The sequence below is a fragment of the Chionomys nivalis genome, chromosome 21 (genome assembly GCF_950005125.1).
Source record: "Chionomys nivalis chromosome 21, mChiNiv1.1, whole genome shotgun sequence".
Taxonomy (NCBI): Eukaryota; Metazoa; Chordata; class Mammalia; order Rodentia; family Cricetidae; genus Chionomys; species Chionomys nivalis.
This window is the reverse complement of record NC_080106.1, coordinates 39,325,069-39,347,776: the sequence shown is the minus strand read 5'-3', so window position 1 is coordinate 39,347,776 and position 22,708 is coordinate 39,325,069. Positions and strand designations below refer to the sequence as shown.

The 22,708-nt window shown below is 50.1% G+C and overlaps 1 protein-coding gene across 3 annotated transcripts in view; it reads right to left on the bottom strand.

Annotated features, from left to right (window-relative positions):
• Abcc12 (ATP binding cassette subfamily C member 12) overlaps positions 1-22,708 on the bottom strand; it is a 62,227-nt gene that overhangs the window by 16,100 nt on the left and 23,419 nt on the right. For 2 of the 3 annotated variants that reach the window (XM_057753822.1, XM_057753821.1), the window contains exons 11-21: positions 20,726-20,850; positions 18,346-18,418; positions 16,735-16,938; positions 13,563-13,697; positions 13,361-13,448; positions 13,213-13,281; positions 9,982-10,071; positions 8,925-9,028; positions 6,513-6,710; positions 5,892-6,118; positions 2,656-2,793 (exon numbers count right to left, since the gene is read on the bottom strand). In XM_057753822.1, the coding sequence (XP_057609805.1) occupies positions 2,656-2,793; positions 5,892-6,118; positions 6,513-6,710; positions 8,925-9,028; positions 9,982-10,071; positions 13,213-13,281; positions 13,361-13,448; positions 13,563-13,697; positions 16,735-16,938; positions 18,346-18,418; positions 20,726-20,850 (1,451 nt within the window). The remainder of the gene's footprint in view (positions 1-2,655; positions 2,794-5,891; positions 6,119-6,512; positions 6,711-8,924; positions 9,029-9,981; positions 10,072-13,212; positions 13,282-13,360; positions 13,449-13,562; positions 13,698-16,734; positions 16,939-18,345; positions 18,419-20,725; positions 20,851-22,708) is intronic. The other variant, XM_057753820.1, reaches the window with a different exon arrangement.

The following is a 22,708-nucleotide window of genomic DNA, read 5'->3' as shown; positions in this document are numbered from 1 at the left end:
CGTACGTATAATCGCCACGTCCTCTTGATCGGCCACTCCCTTTATTAGTGGTTCCTGTTTGGCCTTTTCTGACTGATTTTCACATGAAGTCTTCCTTATCGGGTATGATAATAATGATGTCAGCTTCTGCCCTGTTTCTGTACCCTTAATAGATTGGTTTCCATCCCTTGACCTTCAGCTTCTGGGTGTCATTACCCCTGAGGTATGTTTCTTGGTGATAAACAGACAGTTAAATCTAATTTTCCCATGTGGTGGAGGTTGATTTGTTTCTTGTTGTTTTGAGATGGGGTCTCAAGTAGCCAAGGTTACCCCCAGAGCAACCTTGAACTTCCCCTACTTCCCAAATACTAGGAAAACAGCCTGTGCCTCTGGGTCCATTTGAATCTAATCTTTTTTTTTTTTTTAATCCAGTCAGTCTGAATATTTTAATTGATAAGTTGAGGCCATTTACATTGAAGATTATACTATTAAGAGATGTTTACCAATTCCTCAATTCCTGTAAGTTTTTCCTTGGCTATTTTTTAGTTGATTGGATTATCGTTTGTTGCATTTTTTTCTCCTCTACAAACTTATTGAGATTTGTTCATCTATGCTCTCACAATTTTGGGGGAAGGGAGTTGAGACAGGGTTTCTCTGTGTAACAGCTCTGGCTGGCCTGGAACTCACTCTGTAGACCAGGCTGGCCTCAGAGATTCACCTGCCTCTGCCTCCTGAGTGCTGGGATTAAGGGCATGTGTACCACCCCCACCCATATAATTTTTCAAGTATTCTTATTGTAGGCTGTTCCTTAACAGGATGTAATCACTAGGTATATTTTTATATTAATGAGGGGCTATTTCTTGACCTCACACTCCCAAGTGCTAAGATTAAAGGTCCAAGCAACTGCCACCCTCGATTCTTTTATTCTTGTGCTCTTATAGCTAAGACAGGCTTCCTTAAGCATCTTCTGTAGTGTTGGCTTGTCTGTTGTGAACTACCTTGGTTTGTGCTTGTCCCGACATCCTGATTTCAGCATCAATTTTAAAAGCATCAGTGAGTCTCTCAACTCTCATTAGGGAAGCTTCTCATTGCGGTAGATGGCAGTTACCACAGAGACCCTAGCTGGTCGATGTGCAGAGAATAAGAAACTGTGGTGTGCTCAGCCCTTCACAGGACGTACTTATCACACTTTTCCATGCCAGACTCAGGGGCCTTCATGGAAGAGAGTGCAGAAAGATTGTAAAAGTCAGAGGAGTGGACAGCACCAAAGAAAGCATCTTCCAGACACCACAGAGCTGGGCACAAGGCCTACACAAGCTCATGCCAGACAAAAGCCCACCATGGAGGAGAGGGAAGGGACGGTGAAATCTCACCACTAGCTGAGAAGCTAGTGGCATTTGGTGGCTATTGGGAGAGTGTCAGTGATTGTAAACGAGGTGACCTCCAGCAGTGTGACTACACTCAGAGACAGGCCTTGCTCTACAGACCAGGTGAATAATGTGAACTGAACTTGAACAAAAGAGAGAGAAAGAGAGAGAGAAGGAAGGAACTCAAAGCTGAGAGCTGAGAGGGAGGAGTTGGGAATGGGGGGTGTTGAATATGAAAAAATATGTTGTATGAAATTTGTAAAGAATTATAATATTGTTTTCAAAATATGTGTTTATTGTAAAAGAACATTCAATACTAAGAAAGTCATATTCAAAATAACTTTTCAAAAGAAAACCTTGTGAATTGAAAAAGAAAAGATAGGAAGAAATATCAAAGTTTCTATCCCTTTGTCTGAAATGCTTAGGACCAGAAACATTTCCAATTTGGGGTTTTTTAATCAAATGAATGAATGAATTTACTTAGTTATTTTATATGAATGGCACTTTGCCTGGCTGTATGTCTGGCACAATGTGCATGCATGGTGTCTATGGTGATCACAGAGGAGGATCGTGTCCTCTAGTATTACAGCTCCTGACAGTTGTGAGTTACCACATGCTGGGAATCGGGACCAAAACCAGGTCCTCTGCAAGAGCAGCCAGTGCTCTCGGGCCATCTCTCCAGCCCCAGTCTGAATTTATTTTTTAATCCTGGAATATTTGTGTATGCATAATGAGAAAGCTTGGAAATGAATAACAAGTTCATCTGCAAAGAGTGTGGGGGGGAGGTATTTATTTTACCTTGCAGAGCTGGGAATTCCAAGCAGGGACTTGCACAGGGATTAGGCATATAACGTATACATGAAAGTTATGAGCAAGACTGGGATTTGGGGCCTAGGAGTGATTTTGCATACTTTCTGTTTTTCCCTATTTTCCTAAACTGAACACACTTCAGCAAGAAATAAAGTTGTATATATATGGAACTGGAGGTATAGTTCAATCGTGATGTGCTAATCTAACATTTCACAAGGCCCTGGGTTCATCCCAGCATGGCACAGGCATGTCTTCTCTCTCCTCCCCTCCCCTTTTTCTCCCCCCACCTATCTACACACACACACACGCATGCACGCACGCACACACACACAGTCATTTATCTTCTGGGGCTCTAAATACTGGAAACAGAACTCCTGATTCTGCCAGCCCTTTACCTGTCCCCAACGTTTCCATGCTCCGTGCCAAAGAAGCCTGGGATCCCCCATTTGGGCTGGGGCATGTGATGAGAAGATCCTGGAGCAGGGGCCCATCAACTCACTTGCTGATGCAATCGTCCTTTTTGTCGTAGGCGTGGATGACACCCAGACCCTGCATGGAGGAGGTGATGTGGGAGAACCAAGGCGAGCGGCTGATGTTCTCCACCTGCTTGAGCTCCTGGACTCCTCGATGGAAAATTCTGCAGGGAGATTGAGAGGGTCCAAGCGGGTCACAAAGTCTGGTCTCAGAGAACTCTCCCTCAACACAGGCAATCCGACCATGCCTTCCATATGACAGCTAAGTTAAAGTTGGTATAACTGGGAGAGAGGAGCCATTCCTCTCCAGCATGCCCTGTCTGGGTGTCTAAGGCCTAGGCTGCTGAGCAGTTTGAGCGCACCGTTGCTTCAGACCCGAGTGCTTCCTGTCGCTAGAACGGCAGGCAGTACAGGATGCTGTTCTCATCTTTGAAGACCCAAAAACACAGCCATGAACACAAGCTAACCTGTTTGTGATGACCAATCAGAGAACAAGCTGAGATGGTTGCCAGTGCACGGCTTTCCAGAGGTAATTTTGTACAAACATCATGATAGCCTTGGGAACTGAGTTCAGAGTACTGAACTGAACTCTCAGAGAACTGTCTTGTACCTTACAGTGGGAGCCCCAAGTGCCCCGATGATGGGAGAATTATGTTCCTGAGCATGCGGAGACAGCCACGCCTACCTCCACACTCAGCTGAAATCAACCCCCAGAGTAAGGGAAGGGCAGAGCTCGGTGAATTCATTGCAAACTTACGAATAACTACATCGGGTCCCCTTTGGTCTTTCCTGTGCTTATAGCAAGGAAGAGGGTATGTAGGGCAGATTTCTTTTAAACTTATACTTAGTCACTCAACAGCAACAGAGTAGATCAACGGCCAACAAAGTAAATGTCCAACAAGAGTGTAGCAAACGAACCCACTCGAACTCTGACCTCCGCGACGTGCTCCATCCTTGCAATAGGACTTTCTGGAAACATTTTTTACTCATTGCCATTTTGTTCATTATCACAATGAACCCCCGAACCTGGAAATGTGTACTTTTCCAGATTCCAAACTTCCAAAGGGTTCTTCAGTGATGGCCTGGTTCTCTGGAACCCCGGGGCACCAGTCTTAATTCCCATGCTCTCACTGCTCTCATCGGGTACCCATGCCAGTCTCCAGCCCCAGTACATGCCTCACGCATTTGCCTTCACCACTGCCTCCGACTTAAGCAAACTGCACTTGTGACTGCAAACGCTTCTTCTCCCAGAACACCGTTCTCAGCATATCAGTCCCCCACCTCAGGTTGCCCTTGCTTGTACCAATCTCCCTGACACCCCATAGTCTCCCACCTGTGAAACCCTAATGACACTGCCTTGGAAATGTCCCTCACCCCCACCCCTTTCTTGCCCTCATTATTGCCACTCATGTCGGATCCTCATCAGTCCTTGCCCACACTCTAAACCTCTCCAGTTTGCTTACCATCTTATTCTGTTTCTAACGGGCACAGACTTAATCGCCTCGTCTCACTTGCTCTTCTGACACAGACAAAGCGTACACTTTAGTGCCTAAGAACTTTGCATGAGAAGGAACAGATCTGCAGCATTTCAAGCTTCCCAGCTAGCTTCCTGGCAAAGCTGGGCAGCTGGTACAGACCTTTCTGACTTACAGTTTTCCTCCCTCTCAATACTCCCCGTAGTGACTGACAAGAAATCCCACCGCCCCCACTGCAGAACAAGCTAACTGTGTGCCCCAGAAGCTGGAACCTTGCTGCTTCCAGTTCCCCTCGGATGTGTACAACTTCAGGAGCTGTCCCCATTCCTTTCCACGTCTCTAGCTGCAGTGGAAGCTGTTGCTCAAAATTCAAAGTGACAGCAGAGGGTGTCCATGGAGCCCAGTGGTTTTAAGAATGAATCAGGAGACAGATGGTAACCATGCTTACTAGCTTTCTGGCCTGGGGCCAGGGACTTAACCTCCTAATAACTTACCCGCCTCCCAGTATTGCTCTGGGGCCAAAAAGCCAGATGTGTGCAAGGAACTTACCATAGCGTTTACACATAGTGTTTAACAAGTGTCAAAAATCTAGGATTCTCCCATCAAAGAAGAAAGCAAGTGTTCAACATCACCTGTCTCCCAGCATCCCCTGCCTCCCAGCATCACTGCCTCCCATCATCACCTGCCTCCCAGCATCCCCTGTCTCCCAGCATCAACTGTCTCCCAGCATCACTGCCTCCCAGCATCACTGCCTGCCAGCATCACCTGTCTCCCAGCATCCCATGTCTCCCAGCATCCCCTGTCTCTCAGTATCACCCGCCTCCCAGCATCACTGGCCCCCAGCATCATCGGTCTCCCAGCATCACCTGTCTCCCAGCATCACCTGTCTCCCAGCATCCCTGTCTCCCAGCATCAACTGTCTCCCAACATCACCGGTCTCCCAGCATCACCGGTCTCCCAGCATCACTGCCTCCCAGTATCACCTGTCTCCCAGCATCACCAGTCTCCCAGCATCCCCTGTCTCCCAGCATCCCCTGTCTCCCAGCATCCCTGTCTCCCAGCATTCCCTGTCTCTCAGCATCCCATCTCCCAGCATCCCCTGTCTCCCAGCATCCCCTGTCTCCCAGCATCCCCTGTCTCCCAGCATCCCCTGTCTCTCAGTATCACCTGCCTCCCAGCATCACTGGCCACCCACCCAGCATCCCCTGTCTCCCAGCATCACTGCCCCCCAGCATCATCGGTCTCCCAGCATCACCTGTCTCCCAGCATCCCTGTCTCCCAGCATCAACTGTCTCCCAGCATCACTGGTCTCCCAGCATCCCCTGTCTCCCAGCATCACTGCCTCCCAGTATCACCTGTCTCCCAGCATCACCGGTCTCCCAGCATCCCCTGTCTCCCAGCATTCCCTGTCTCTCAGCATCCCATCTCCCAGCATCCCCTGTCTTCCAGCATCCCCTCTCTCCCAGCATCACCTGCCTCCCAGCATCACCTGTCTCCCAGAATCACCTGTCTCCCAGCATCCCTGTCTCCCAGAATCACCTGTCTCCCAGCATCCCTGTCTCCCAGCATCACCGGCCTCCCAGCATCACCGGCCTCCCAGCATCACCGGTCTCCCAGCATCACCTGTCTCCCAGCATCACCTGTCTCCCAGCATCTCCTGTCTCCCAGCATCACCTGCCTTCCAGCTGGTGTACATATTCATCCATATTATCTCCCCCACCCTCACTCCATGTGTGTGACAGGGTGGAGTAGAGTTTTGCCCCCTTTTAGGTTGTGTATAGCCCTACCGTAAAAGAATGAGGAAGATTATTGCCAAGCCAGCCAGAACCAGAAGGACAACGGGAAACACGGCAGCCATAATCACCAGAATAAACACCACCATGAAGAACTGCTGTAAAAAGTTCTCGGCGTGAAACGGCAGCCTTACATCCAGCTCATCCATATCCTTAGAGAAACGGTTCATAAGCCGGCCTGTGGGGGTTGTGTCAAAAAAGCTCATTGGGCTCCTGACGATCTGAGGAGAAAAGCAGAGAGACGGAACGGGGAGTGCTCTGTAGAATTCCGGCAGGGTAGGAAGGTGAGAGCAGGGAACTTGCCTGCTACAGCAACAGGAAACAGGAGTCCATCTCCAGGACCTCACTAGCTGGAACTCTTAGAAGTGAGACGAACATCTTCCCCCACCATCCTTTCAGTCTAAGAGCCAGGGATATATTCCTATTGCTCTCTGAAAGTGACTTTCCTATATGGAACTCAAACACGTGGAAGACACCTTCAGAACCAGATAGCAGACTCCAGGAAAGCTGTCCCGTCCCCAGAGTCCAACACAGTGCATAGCACAGTGCAGGACCTGCTTTGCCCTGTGGGCTGAGCAGTCAGGCAGGTGGGCCTGCAGCCCACCGTGGCACTACCTTGTTGAACACACGGTTGTGGAGTGAGGAAGATGCCATCAATGTGGTGTTGGTGAAGGTAAAGCCTTTGATAATGCCAAATGCCAGCACAGACACCATACTTGCTATGTACACCAACTGGTACATGTGGTGTTCAGTGTCTTGCAGGGTCTGGTCAGCATTGCAGGCGGTGTTGTTGCTCTGGGGTGGACAGATGACCTACAGCATGACAGGAAAGAAGTATCAAGAGTCGATCTCCAGTGGGAGAAGGGGGCTATTTCAGAGCATGTTCCTAAAAGGACGAGACCACAAAGAGGGGCATAGCCTGTTAAGGATGAGCCAAGTGGGATGGGAGAGATGGTTCGGGGTAAATTATTCCCACACAAGTATGAGGACCTGTAAAATGTAAAAGCAAGGCATGGTGGGATAGACCTGTAACCTCAGTGCCAGGATTTGGGGGAAGACAGGCAGATCACTGGGGCTCGCTGGCTAGCCATCCCAACGAAACAGTGAGGTCTGGATTCAGTGAGAAACCAGAACTCAAAAATTAAGGTAGAGAGCGATAAGGGAGACACTCAAGGCCAGTCCTCAGCCTCCACACACTGCCACGCGGGCAAGTGCCTGCATACAGACATAGCAACAAACACAGTTTAGAAGAAGAAAGTTTAAATTCGAATCAAGACTGAGCCGTGCAGGTAAAACCAAGTCAGGTCCCTCAGGGGCCATCTGAGCTTTTCATGCCTCATCCACAAAGGGGCAACCTGATGGCAGGGAAAACTTAGCGGATAAACAGGTGTAGGACAGCTGTTGCAAAAGCCACCTATGCCTCAGGAGACCTGCCGTGATGCTAGGCCAAGAAGACCCAGAAGCAAACAAGACCTGGATTCCAAGAAGCTGACCTGGCTCCCCTTAGGCAACCCAGACAGGACAGAGCGGCAGGGGCCATCCTCCCACCTGCCAAGCTGCCCAGCAGCAGTCACGGGCTAGTGAGACTCAGGGGTCTCTATGTGGGCTGATTCAATTCCTCAACCCTCTCCCCTGGCCTGTCTCCATGGGCCAAATGTGAGGGTGCTGTTGCCCTGCCCTGGAGTCCCTGGAAAGAGAGATGGAGCCTTGCAAACCCCAGGGGCTCTCTGAGGATCCCAACAAACTACGGCTCCGCCCCTCCCGGTGAGAGGACACAACTTTGCCAGCCAGCATTTCTAGAGAAGAGACTATCTTCACCCACCCGTTGTTGAGGAACTGACAGTTTCATTTTTTCTCTGGGCTGCGTGCTAAAAGTCAAGGATGCCTTTGGGGAGCAAACAAACATGTCTCTTCTAAATGCCATTCTGCTGATTACAGTAATGGAGAAAATGTAAGCCAGAGGGGGCTGATGGATGAGCATCTGCCCAGGCAAAGGCATCCCTGGGGGGTTGGCTGATGGAAGTCTCAGCCTGCTGCGGAGGAGGAGGGGTTTGCTGTGCTGTAGGTTGTACCCACATCATCGGGGATCAGGAATAACCACAGGGGCATGGCACTGGTGCTGCATGTTCAATGGGCTACTCAAGATGCCCTGAGTCTAAGGGATGGCTCTACTTGACCCTACATCTGAAGTCCTCTGGGGAATGGACAGAATCGTCATGAGTGGGGACTTGGAAGAGTACACGTATTTGAAGACTGCTCTTGTTTTATCTGCACAGAGCAGGCTTCTCACTGCCCTATACCTGTGGGAATAGCCTCCCCTCCCCCACACCCATGCATCCTTACTTTGATGCCATAGCAACAAAGTGGTACCACGTGTAATCTCAGAAGATGAGCAGGCACCACCCCCCACGGCATTCCCTGGAGCTCCAGGAAAAGCTTTGAAACCAACGGCCAACAAGTGGGGGAAGATTCCAGCAAGCTGGAGGAAGAGGAATGTATCGGTCCTGCTCAGGAAGGGCCTGGCCAAGAGGGAAACCATGGGAAAAATGGAAGGCCTTGGTGCACTTATAAAGGCTGCACCCATTTTGGGTCAGTCTTCTTCCTGCCAAGGGACCTTTGGAGAACCGTGTAGAACCTTCAGGCACTAAGTGGTGTCTGTGTTAAGACACACTTCTTCTTCAGGGTCAGGGGTACACCATCTCTGTTCATCTTTCCAGGTCCCTCCCTGTCCCTCCTCAGATGAAACTCCAGATGGATACTACCCCACCTGGACAAGTGTGACTCCACACATTGGAGCTGTTGTATTTCCGCAAACCCTTTTAAATCTGAAATTGCTCATGGAAACGTCCAGGTGCCTTGTTTATTTTGGGAACAGGAAAGGATCTCAAGAATTTGAATTGTGTGACCCGGGAACTGGCCTCGGAGTCACCGAAAGGGGGGGGGGGACAAAGGGAACACACTGGGTGTCACTATTTGGCAACCGTTTTGTTCCAAGATGTGGACTCGGTCGTGTCAAAGGAAACTCACCTGGGAGCCCCTGTCTAGCCAGAGTCCCAACCACCAGGTGCTGAAAGCAGAGCTGCCCATCATCAGGAAGAAGAGACACAGCACCAGGAAAGAGACCAGGTACCCTGCCAGAGGAGCAAGGGGGTGCAGATGTGAGGCCAGCGGATTCCCCTACTCTGAGCCCCGCCCTTGGGATTTTGGGAAAGCCTACAGAGAAAATATCCCTATCTGGGGGGTTCGTGTGCTACGTTGACTCAAGATGTCTTGATGTTGGGCCCCTGCACCCCAATAAAGACATCTGTTCCATTTGGTTGGAAACAGAACCATGTTAGTAAATGGAACATGTTAGTAAAACCTTCAATGTCCAGTTTGTTCATCTGTTTGAGATGGGCTCTTGCTATACAGCCAAGGATAACCTCAAACAATATGGCTGAGGCCACCTTTGAAATTGTGACTTTCCTGCCTCAGCTTCCCCCAGGGCTGTGATTACAGGTATAGACTATATCCATTCAATGTTCCATTTAACAAAAGCAATTCAGTGTGTATTAAAAGCAAGTCAAGAGTCCAGTTCGGTGGGACAAGTCTGTCGTTCCAGGCCAGGAACATTTGGTTGGGTAGATCATAAGTTTGAGACTGGCCTAGGCTACACATGAATTCTATCTCTAAATAAATATCCAAATCCCAATCTTTCTGGAAGAGACTTGCACATGCAGATAGTCTCTTGTGTGCTGAACTGATTGCAGCTGTGCTCAGCAATCAGTGTGTATGCGTGTGTGTGTGTGTGTGTGTGTGTGTGTGTGTGTGTAAGAACCATTGATGGCTTCTGGCTGCTGCCCACTCAGCTCCAATAAAACAAAACCTGGCAGTTTTAATGGCGATAAAAAATGACTCCATTTAAAGGGCTGTATTATCAGACTTTAGGTTTTAGGGGGGGAATAAAAGCACTGATAAGCAGCGCTAGCATAAGCATAAAAAGAGTAATTGGTGAAGGAAATCATAAAAACATGAATCCAACAGTTTAAAAAACAGATTTTTAAAATGCAAATTAAATCAAGAAACCTGATGTTTTATACCAAACCTCCAGAAGCCTTAATATACGTGTGATATGTTTGCCAGGTCACGATTCCTTCACGAGGAGACTCAATCTGGACAAGCTGGTGCACAGGAGCTATGGCGACAAACACAGGGCCATGAGCCTGGTGGCCAGGCTGGGTACAGTGAGGCCAACATGTCCCCTTTGCACCCTCCCCTCCACTACCAAGGGCACTTGTCCTATTTTCCAAATACTTTCTTTTTTTTTTAATTTTTTTTATTTATTTATTATGTATACAATATTCTGTCTGTGTGTATGCCTACAGGCCAGAAGAGGGCACCAGACCCCATTACAGATGGTTGTGAGCCACCATGTGGTTGCTGGGAATTGAACTCAGGACCTTTGGAAGAGCAGGCAGTGCTCTTAACCTCTGAGCCATCTCTCCAGCCCCTCCAAATACTTTCAAATCTCTAATATACCTTTGTTCATTTTATATTAATCCTCTTTCCAGCCCTGGGAGACAAGTGACTTGGAGTCTTTTAAGAACTCTGTAGTGTTCTCTGCGTGTTTAGCCTGGGAGTCCAGGGCTGTGCTGGCTCCCAGAACTGAAGCTCAAGCAGAAGACACAAATGAGTATACAATTCTTCTTCACTCATTGAGAGCTCCCAAGCTCAGCTGGGCTGTGTGTGCTGCTGTGACAGGACAGGGGAACAAAGTGGGGGACTTTATACATGGTCTCTTTTCTACTTTTCGGGAGCCCGATGGACTGAGTCCATCATGCTCCACCTGCAAGCCTACAAACCTGTTTGGAATGTTCCACTCCCTTCTGGGCTGCAAGAGGAGGAAAAGGCAGCAGATGAGATGACCCAAGGCACAAATGGTAAGAGTTCCTTCAGCCTGCCAGCCCATCCAAGGGACGGACCGGCATCCTTCTGAACTTTTCCTCAGCTTTAAAAAATACTTCAGCAGTGGGCAAGGAGGGGAGTGCAGCCTTCAGCGTGTGTCCTGCCCTTCCAGCACTGCACAGAGCACTCCGCAGGTCAGGCTAACCATGGGGGACAGGCTCTTGTCTCTGGTGATGTTCCACAGCCCAGGTTCTTGTCTGAAGAAGGGTGGGTAGTGAGCACATAAGGAAAGGGGTCTCCATCCTCCACAGCCTATCAGAAGCCTGGAGTTCCTCCCAAGGCATGGGAGAGGTATCTTGGTGTTTCCCTTTGGTCCAGGAAGACTTACAGGCCATAGAAATTAGTTGTCTTTCCAAATATGTGTGAATTTGTCATAAGCAGCATTAACAGTGCCATATTCCAGTAACTCAAGGCTTTTTCTTCACATTTTAACAGTTTGAAATCCAGATGTACCATCTAGATGTGCCTCCGCTCGATAGGTGCTGCCACTTAGTTGGCAGAGGTTTTGTTTTGTTTTGTTTTCCTTTCCCCTCTAAACCTATATAAAATGATGATGAGCTTGAGAGATGAATGTCCTCTTCGGTCTGCTGCTGCATGCTCTCGGCTTTTGATTGTTTGTTTCCTTGTTTTCTCAGAAACAGTACATGCTATGGTCCCCAGGCAAACCTCAACTCATGATCTTCATGCCTCGGCCTTCCTCATTCTGGAATTACAGGCCTGTGTCACGGCACCTGTCCAAAATGTGTGTGTGTGTGTGTGTGGTATGTCCGTGTGTGTGTGTTTCTTGCCACAGAGGACTCTAGCAGAAAGCCACCCAACTGTGGGCACTTTGAAGACTCGTGATACCTTTCCCTAAACAGTCTGAGGTACAGAGTTTGTCCCCTAGGGACGAGGGCTGGATAGCAACAATCTAATTAAAAGAGGTACCATCGACAGCTGGCCCTGGCCAGTCTCATCTCTACTTCCTCGTCCCCAGAATTTTTTCACACCCTTGCTCTCAAGCTCCCCTTCGCCACCTTCCCCCATCTCCTCATCCCGTACCACAAGGAAGGAAACTCCTACACATTTCTGAAGGACCACTGCACATTCCTGAGAGACCAGCGCAAAAACCGCCCCCTCTATGGAGCCTCCCACAGCCTGTCACCACCATGCCAACTCCCCATTGCCTTTACCTCAGTTCTCCACAGCTACCCATCTGCCTGAGACCTCTACCAGGCTATACAATGAGAACCGTGAGCACGGCCTTCTCTTCCAGGCTGTTTCAAGACTTGGGACTCAACGCAATGCCTGGAGCCTATTTGTGGAGTGGGCGTGTAACCTGCTCCAGTCTCGATTCCCTCTGCTGCTAAACTACATTTTCTCAAGGCTCTCTGTGGAAAGTGGGGGCTCGCGGGCTTTCTCTGGCCTCTAGATCATGACCTCTGTGGGAGGAGGTGAAAGTGACCCATGGAAACAGCGTAGACCTGATTCTAGAAGTCATTGGCTTCCAGGTACTTCGCTAACCACTTCCTGGACAGTTTCTCATTTTAACTTTGCAAGACTCCCCAAAGTGTATTCTATTATTTCCCTGCGTTGTAGATTAAGAAACGAGGTTTGAGAGCGTCGAGCTAGATGACCTGACCAAGGGTGATACCAACAGACATGCTATCATAGTAGGGGAGAGCTCAACCCTACACAAAGAACAGGCAGCTAGGAGTGCTGAGAGCAGGAGATACAGTCTTCCCCAGGCAAGAGCACACCAACTGGTTATCCGCAGAGCCAGCCCTGAAAACCGGTAACGTGTACATACAAGTAGCATTGGTGGATTGAATGACTGTGTTTTTATATTTAGGAATACACGCACACACTAAGTAAAGAAAAAGAGGCCATGAATTTGAAAGAGAACAAGGAGGTGGGGTACATGGAAGGCTTGGGAGGAAGGAAATGGATGTGGGAAGTGATGTGATTGTGCTATAATCTCAAAACAATTAATTAATGACAAGAGTGGTCAAATGTCTTGCTCACGGCAGCCAGGACACAGGAAGAAAGATGAATGCATTAATGAGCGTGTTCTCTCCTCCCTCTTTCATTCCATCTGGGTCTCTGACCTAGGTGATGATGCTGCCCTCATTCAGGGTGGGTTTTCCTTGTCAGTAACTGCCTCTGGGCATGTCCTCAGAAAGAACCCAGTGATGGCATTGACTAATCTTCAAGAAGCTTCACAACCCAATCAAGCTGACAGTGCTGACTACACAGCACGAGCTCACACTACAACATGCCATAACCCTAGCTTCCCAGAGCAAAAACCACCGTGTTTCCTTTCTTCTCTGCCAATAGCGGCTGCCCAGCACCTGCTCCAGGGTACACAACCGAGGGATAGGATGTGAAATACCTTTTGTGTCTACAAATTCTTCCACTTCAGGTTCTTTTCCTTCATCTTTCTCGTCGCCTGAAGCCAAGACTAAGACAAGAAATTGCATAATAAATAAATGAAAAGCTCTGTGTCCACTCAGGACCCAGAGGGCATGAGAGAGGGGGACTGTCAACTGTACCAGCATCTTCGTCTCTCTGAGTGGGGCTCTCCTTCAGGGTCTCCACCATGGCTACATTGTAAATATGCTCTGGATCCTGGAGAGGAAATGAAATTACCTCTGAAGGTACAATGACAGACTTCTCCCAGGCGGGAAGTCATGAGGCAAGGCTCTGTATCCCACTCACCCCGGTAGGCAGGCACGTAGTTACCTTGAACTGCAGTCCTCGGAGGTTGTGGATCAGCTTTGCATAGCGCCCTCGCTCTTCCATCAACTCCTTGTGGGTGCCCTTCTCACAAATCTCCCCATCTTCTAGCAAAATGACCTCATCGCAAGACTCCAGGAACTGCAAGGACAGCACAGTGACCCACAATGGCACTGCCTTGGTAAGAGCAGAAAGATCGCGTGCCAGACACCCAGCCAGCTCTCCCAGGTGCACTGAGTTGCTCGGGTTTCAATCCTGGCACTACTGGCATTAGAGGACAAATAATTCCTTGTCTTTGGGCTGTCCTGTGCCTTGTAGGCTATTTCACAGACTCTCTGGTCTCTACCCGCCAGTAGAATGCCTTTCCCTAGTGCGACAAGCAAAAATGCCTGCAAGTATGGCCAAATGCCCCAGAGGGCCCCAGCTGAGAAGCTCTGAGCTAGTCCCCAGTCTCTTGAGTACAGAAGCTGGACTCTGGCTGCCACAAGGAAGCAACTAACCTTCCTTTGCATCTTCTCTGAAGGAGCTACCCTACTCAGAAAACTGACTGACCACTATAGAGGCCTTGGTTTGGTAAAGAAAAGACAGACTGTATACTGAGTTCAGGGGATAGAAACCATATAACAGGCCACACCCCCATCAGTTTTAACATTACAATAACTATTGTAATGAACAATACCACACACCCCATTGTACCCAAAGCACTTCTGATTCTGAGACCCTTCTTGGCTATGGCCACGGCAGTCTGTGATTAAGGAATTCTGCCAAGAGGAACTCTCTTTTATTTTGGAGCTCTTCCCAGGATGGGTTGATTGTATCCACCCATCAAAAGGCAAAAAACCCCTCCTAGAGGCAGGCAAGATGCTCTAAGACTGGGAACAGTTCTGCCTAAAGGGCCAGAGTTCTGCTTTGCCCTTCCCTTCCATACAAGGCCAAGTCCCACTTGGCTGCACTTGATTCGAATCCTGCAAGCACGGGCTACCACTGATGCCTGTACACATGGAGTGGATATACACGTGCTTCAACCAGAGTGGTTCCAACAGCGTGAGTAGTTCTAGCCTCTGTGTGTCTCCTATCCAAGACTTGTCTCTTTCCCCTGGCAGCCCAAGCAGGAACCCGGTCCTTGGCGCTCCATGGAGACACCTTCTGACAGAACTCCCCCCCACCAAAGACAAACTTCGTACTTCACCCTCCAACATTTCACAATCTGCTCTCACATCTTATCTCTCGACCTCCTGCAGCCCCCAGCTCAAGAAACCAGGCAGCTTGGCTAAGCCATCGATTTTCCAGATAAGAAAAGGAAGCACTTCGGGCCTGATACAATCTACAGGTTTTTCTGCCTGTACATGGTGCACAGCCCAGACGTGACATGGAAGGGTCCAGCAAAGTCCCTCCTCCCAGCAAGCCCTGAGTTCACACCAGCGATAGCAGGTAGCTTTGTGTGGCCACGGTCTGCGGACCCTTCGGAAGCCGAGCCCTGAGTAGTACCAACAACTGACGGCTGGCCTGGCTCTGTTTCCCCACGTAAACAGATGAGTGACTGTCCTGACCAGCTACTCCAAAGCATCCGAGGTCAGAGCTGCTAAGAAATGTTCTCACAAGCCCCAGGGCTGCAGTTTGAGGCTTCCTCCCCTCCCCCACAAAGACCGGGATGAAGCGCGCACCAAGATTATGGTGCCACCTGGTGGACTCTTCGTTTTCCAACAAGCAAAAATAAAGTGAGCTAAAGTGACCTTGGCAGTGTGCTGCTGGGAAATCTGGGGAAACTAAGATCACCGGCTCGTGAGTGACGGAGATGGCTATGATTTGCCCTCCGTGAGGGTTCCTGAAGGGACAGCTCCATCTCATACCTGTCAGGACCAAGGCATCTTCCTGGACCCAGGACTCCTCAGGAAGACAGCCTTCCCAAGACAGGCTGTTGTTAGAGACAATGTCCACAAGCCAGAGTGATGGTACCCACACTTGCGGCTCTGGCTAGGCCAGAGATCCCTTCTAGACTGACCCCAGGCAGCCTTCTCCTCTATCTTGGCTCTGGCCTGCAGAGGATCTAGGAGTTCGTGTCCAACCAGCCTGACTCAGTGTTTACTAGAGTGGTGGCTGGCACACCTGCTGAAGAAACCAGACACCCACGTGTGCAAAACTGGAACGCTTCGAGCTGATTCTGGGGAGGTTCCGGGGCAGCTGGGTTTCCTGGGTCCTTGAGAGGGCCCTCTCTCTTTGGGGTGGTCCTCCTGGGTTTAGCCAAAAGGTCCCAACACACTGACCACAGGGCCCTATAGCTATGGCAAGTTTTTTTTGCTGCTTGCTTGACCCTCCCAGCTTCACCAGCTCAACTTCCCTGTCACTGAAAAGCAATGAGACCTGCCTCCTGGCCCCAGGTCAGGCCTGGGGGACAGGCAGACGGGACTTCTACGCCATCGCCCCATGTGCCATCTCCCAATGCCTGTGGGAGGCTTCCTATATTGGGGCATGCTCACACGCGCATGTTTGCTCACATATGCAGGTTTGCATACGCAGTGTATCTCCAGGACTTGCCACGGAGAGAGAAGGAATCCTAGATTGCCATCAAGTATTCAGAACCCGTGTGTGGGACCGATGCAACAAGGTTTATAACCACGCAGCCAAATTCTCCATTTTCGCCCAATGTAAGTCCCATCATTTGGCCCCTAGTCCTGGCCTCCAGGGTCTTTTGGGGTCAGAGGAAGACTGGGGCACCTGGGCCCCTTGCCAGAGGAATCCATGGCTATCTGGGTGAGGAAAGAAAGCGGAGAGTCTATCATCCCCAGACTTGTCCTCTGACCTCAGGTCCATCCAGTCCCCATCGGAGAAAGGGTGGGGCATGAGCTGTCCCAGCCTGGGTCCCCATTTCCTTGGCAGCAATGGCCCAGTTCTCAGAGTCAACTGAGTCTACTCTGAAGTGGACGAAAGGTCATGTCCCTACTGACCCTGAAGACTAGGCCAATGGAGGTCGTACACAGAGAAAAGCAGGCAGGGGTGGCCAGAAGTTAGGGTGCCTGCAGGACTCACAAGTGTCCCTCCATTCCCTTCCCTCTCATCCCCTGTCCAGGTGAGGCCAGTTTCAGGTGGAGAAGGCCTATTTAGGCAGAATAGGGGTCTCTGTGAACATCAAGCACTGCATTCATCCCAAGACCTCATGGACCCTCCATGTCCCTGTCACCTGCAACTGGTGGGTAACCAGGACAACAGTCTTCCCCTTGAGTGTCTTCTTAATGCACTCCTCGAAGACGTGCTTCCCCACATGGGCATCCACAGCCGAGAGTGGGTCGTCCAGCAGGTAGAGTTGGCGGTTGGCATACACAGCACGGGCCAGGCTGATCCTCTGTCTCTGTCCGCCGGAGAGGTTGACACCCCGCTCCCCAATCTACAGACAGGGACAGCCCATCGTTAAGTCCACCTGCTGCCCTCTAGCTCTTGTTCACCAGGCACTTCCGAAAGTTCCCCAGGTCTTCAGGAAGGAGACATGCTCACTGATTGCCTCTGCACACAAGCTCCCCCTCCCCCCGACACTAGACAGGGTTGACTGGAACTCCATCTCCCTCACTTCCCTGAAGCACAGTGCCAACTGTGATGGGACCTGTCTGAGTAAGGGGTGCCTACTGCATGGCTCCAGCTGCCCAGTCCACTGTGTATTGACTGTGTATTGACACAATGGAGATTCTTTAAAACCAGGGAATTCTAGAGGAATGAATAATGAAACGGAGGGAAAGAGCCTGGGGGATGGACCAGGGACCAGGGACCCCTCTGTTCACTTCCTTGTATGTAACATGCTGTCTTGCTCACCATCAAATCCCTAAGAAACAGCACCTGATCTGAGGCATGGATTAGATGCTCCATAAACATTTACTGCAAGATGAAAAGCCTAGGTTATGTTTTTCTGGAAATTCCATCCTCCTAAGCCCAGAGTGAAGTCCATTGTATTCAGATGCCCAGCTACCAAGCTGGGTGCTGAGTGCTGGGTACTGGACAAGAAAAGTAACCTATGAATCAGGACCTCACATCTTAGCAGGAGGCACTAGACACACAAAAGCAGCAGCCTGCGTGTTAACCGAGCGCTAACCAAGAAGCGTTAATTGCAGCGCTTGGTGGCAAACTGTTCCTGACAGTGGAACTCCAGAGTCTTCCTGCGTGGAGCTGGGCCAGACCCTGAAAGGCTAGGGGGTGACTGGACACCTTGGTTGGCTGACAGGGGTGAAGAGACACAACTCGGAAAGGGAAGCCAGAGCTGCCTGTGCATTCGGAAAAGCTGGTCACTCACTCCTGACAGGCGGAGTGTGAGACCAGAAGTCCAGGTTCTCTGAGCTGGCACTGTGGGAAAGCTGGTCCTAGAGGCATGGTGTGCTGGGGAGAGAAGGGAGGGTGGTACAAAGGCTCTGGGTCCCCTAAGTCAGCAGGCTCAGCCCTGAGGGGCGGGGTCTAAAGGTGACTCAGCATTCCTGGGCTGCATGGAGCCAGGGAACGCTGACACTCCCAAGTATGTGGAGCACTCTGGACCACTGATTTAAGAATAGAGCTGGACCTTGAATTTAGGAAGCAGGTGTTCAGGAACCCTTCCTGAAATGGTGGGAAGGTTGGAAGTGGGCTGTGGAAACAACCACGATGAGTCAAACGCAAGTAGGCTTGGGTTCACATCCACTTGGTGAACCCCAAAGAAGAATTTTTGATAGGTGGAAACTGGACTTTGCCAGCATTTCCTTGGGGCTTTCTGCCTCTGGGACATGTAGATATAGATTCAGGGTCAAGTGGGCAAATGGGACTCATCTCTGCTCACCTCAGTCAGGTCCCCATAAGGGAGGCTGTTCAAGTCCTTCTGAAGACCACAGACGTGAACTGTGTGCTGATACCTGGGGGCATAGAGGTCAGAATAGTCAGAGTAGCACACGGCACTGCTGCCTGGGCTGCTCCTGAAGGAACCACTGTTGCTGAGGGGACAAAGTGAGAATCTTGCTGTTGCCTTGTCCTGAGAGCAGTGTCTCCTCGACCCCTGGGGTCTCTCCTTGCCTCAGAGTTGACTCCCCTTACAGGGTTCCTGTCATGTAGGGAAAAAATGCCCCCACGGTCTATGAAATACTAGAGGTGCCAACTGCTATCATTGTTCTTTGAGTCAAAGAAAGGGATCATGTGGGCTGTTGATGATGACAGCATCTAGGAGAACACAGGGCAGAATCAAGGTCGTGATGAAAGACGGGATGTAGGTGGTGGAGTAGCTTAGAGTTACGTGACTGCAGAGGCCAACCCTGACACCCTTGATGAACTCCTTCTGCTCCATATTGCTACTCTGTTCACCCATTACCCACCATGTTGGAGAAAACAAGGCATAGGCACAAAAGACATCACTTCACGGGAAAGAGGAGGAGCAGGAAATGGACCCTACCTCTGGGGCTTCCGGGACTGTAGTGTTCCTCAGTATCACCCGTTCTCAAGCCTTGGAGTTCAGACTTATGAGGAATTAGCTAGCTCTGCACAGTCTGACTGCTGGGCAAATACCTCGTCTTTCTGGGCACAAGCGCACCCCGTAGAACGCCACCTCTCAGAGCTTCTGGCTCCATACAATCCAGTGGGGTGTGTGGTCCCATAGCAGGGGAGAAGCTGACACTCCACTGCTCCGCTCTGTCTTAACAGAACTGTCCCCAAGGCACCACGACGACCCAGAGCCTCAGAATCTGGCCGTTCCCTTGCACAGCTGGCATTCCTAGTGGCATTCTCTTTTGCACACATCCAAGCAGCTGCTGGATCCCACACTGCGCCTGAGACTTCTGTCCCACTGGCAAGCTGCGGACCTCTACTAAGGATGGTTGGTAAGTTCATTATTGATTGATAACAGCCTTAGCCACAAACAGAGCGGTTCCACCATGCCTCCTTTGCCTTGGTGGACTGAAGCTTTCTGGAACCATGAGCCAAAGAAGGCTTTCCTCCGTTAAGTTGCTTCTGTCAGGCCGTCTGTCACATGACACTAAAGTAACTCATGCTTATGCACATGAGGAGCAATATCCGTGGTCCCTATGGTGCCCTGCACACGACAGACATTCGGCTAATATTTTCTACCTTCGCCTCTTTATTGATCTGCTAAGTAATTGTCCTTCCAGCCTGCTTCTGTGGAAAGCAAAGGCATTCCAGGGAGGGATGGCATAGGCATAGGCAAAGGGGGTGTGGCCTTGAGACACTGAGCAGAACTGTTTGGTTCATACCAACGACTCCCACCACTGATCAGAATCTTCTGTCATATGTGAGCCTTCTGTTGATGATATCACATCCAGGGAAAGAGGAGGAAGAGCCACAGACTTCCTGTTGGGAAGACACCTGCTGACCAATGCCATCCCAGAGGGTACGGAGTCTGTGAGCTCAGATAATAAGGGAAGCCCAAACCACAACTGGGACCTTGAACTTGACTCTTCCTACATTGGTCCTGTGGTGTTTGTGGATGTTTTTGAGTGACCCTGCTATAAGCAGCCTCAACGGAAACAAGTGATGCCTGCAGAGGTCCAAGACTCAGGTTTTGTAGGCAGTCAACTCAGCTTTCTGGACTTCAGCTTCCCCATCAGTGAAATGGGATCAAATGCCCAGTTCTCCCAAAAGAAATGGGATGGGACTTATCTGAGGCAAGGAGACCTAAGAAGATATTACTTCCCAGAGCTTAAAGATAATGGCCCAACACGTATCAAAGATTTATAACCGGAAGTTTCGATTTTATTTCATCAGACCATCTGAGGACCCTAACAACAATGTACCTGGCTGGTGCCCACGTGAATTAATCATGTGAGCAATGACTAATCGCATGCCTTCTGCTGGTGATCCCAAGCAAAGTTTTAGTTACTTAGCCTAAATCAAAATTGCAAGGCTCATTTTTCTCCAGTCATACAACATATGCCCTGTTCCAGAGAACCTCAGAGCATATGGTACTCTGCCCTGGGAATGAACTGACAACTACATCCTCTTCTCAGCAGGCCATGTGGTCGCAGGTCTGCAGAACAACATGCTTCTCCTGAACTCTGGGTCAGAAAAAGAAGATTCTGCTCCGGGACAGATCCCATGAATGTTTCATCAAAACACATTGAAGAAACCCACTTAGTAAACCATTGCTAGTGGCATCCGCAGCCTAAGCAGGGTGGACCAGCTACCACAGTGCTGAATACAGCCCACGTTAGTAATACCTTTGGTGATTGTACTTCTCTCCAAACAGTATGTTCTCCCTCACATTCCCGTGAAAGATCCACGCTTGCTGAGACACATAAGCCAAAGGTCCATTGACAGCCACGACCCCTTTCTGTAACTGCATCTAGAGCAACAGTAATGAGGGAGCCTTAGAAGACACATCCCAGAGTCCCTCCCAAATGCCACCCTCTTACTGTATGATCATTTGTCACATGGATATAAGGGGATTGACGGATGTCTCATCCTCACCCTGTAAGCCCAACTGTGCAGTTGAGGGTCTATAGATGGGACACGTGCAAGGGCGAGGCAGGAAATTCAGGGAACAGGCAGTAAATAAAGAGTCTTACTGCCAACTGGAGGATAGAGGCTACACTCATCTCACCCCTGGGCCAGCTACAGCAAGATGCCTTAAGGAAGAACAACAAGATCCCCTTCCCCCGGTGTGCCGAACGGATCCAACTCTCCCTAGCCTGGTTCCTGGGAGCAGAGCACAGCCTGTACCCCTGAGGTGGAGACTCCGGTATGGCCCACTTCAAAGAAGTAGCTCTGACTCAGTTGCATGCATGTAACCATGCAAGAATCCAGACCCTATGAGACCAGAACTCTCCCCCCCTCCCGAAAAGAGTGGGAAACCCTGTTTCTTGAGGAACTTTGGGACCTTGATAACACTGAGTGACCCAGTTAGAAAGCATGCGAGTCCCTGCTTGTGATGCTGAGTGAATACGGGCGGTTAAGCTGACCCCACGTGGTGTGCTTCTGATAGACAACGGCAGACAGCAGTGGCAATGAACCCTCTCCGTAGAGGAGATTCATAGGGAAAAACATGACATTTGGGGCGGATGACCATGGGGTGGAGGCAGAGTGGCTGAGCAGGGACAGTGTCACATGGTGCAGTACTATTTTGAAAGCCCTGGGAATGGTTGAAGGGGCCTGGAGTTAGACTTGGAAAAGAGATGATGTCATTAACAAGAGCAGATCTAAAATCGTAGGTGCCTTCCAGGCGCTGTGCTGAGCCGGCTGAAGCTGTGATTGGGCTCAAGGACTCAGCTCTGGCTGGCATGTCCACTCCCTTTGCTAACCCTTGCCACAGCCCTCCTCGGTCATTTTGTAGAAGGCACGGTCCAGAGAGGTCAGTCTCTTTGTCCAAAGGGAACTGGTGAGCATGCAACTGAAGCAAAGTGGCGTGACCCCGCAATCTAGAACATACTAGCTTAGGCCCCCCATCCCCCGCCCGCCGCCACTCTACCGCTCCCCTGGTCATGGAAAAGCGCCGGATTCCCTCACTGTTTCCTGGAAGATAGGCTCTATCTTCTCTGAGATGCTCCCAAGGGTTAAATCAGATGTTAGACATTAAAAGGAGGCCAGTTTCCTTGCAATAGATAGCAACACAACGCAAAAGGGACCGGCTGCAAATGGATGAGCTGCCCAATGCGGAAGTCTGAGTGTAGCTCGGCTGGGTCAGCTCCTACATTGCTGGAAGACCCGCGCTGATGGGTGGAGAGCGGCTCTGGTTTCCAGTGTCTCACTGACTCTGAGGTCCACACAGAAGCACACACACTTAGCAGCCAGAGCCTACCCAACCCAGGCCCTGCCTCACCTCCAGGAAGGGACATAATCAGAGTCATCTCCCTGCCGAGTCAAGGGAGGTCAAAGAAGCCAATCACACTGGCACTTAGAAGACTCACACTCCCATTCAGGTGGGGCCCTGCTAAGCCTCTTTTCTTTATTCCTTCAGAGGTTCCCCGAGTTCTTTAAGCAATGGGAGGCAACCCCAGCTCAATCAATCTTCCCTTTAGGAACAACAGTAAGCAGAAGGGAGGGTTAATTCCCCAACCTCCTCCGAACATGTCTTATTCATCTAGGGTGACGCTTGTAAGCCATGACAATCACGAAGGCCACCTGTGACTACAGTACGTTGCCTTACCACTCTTAGGCTCTCACAGTCAGAAGCGGCAGAAACAGGTCAAGATCTCGGAACCTCC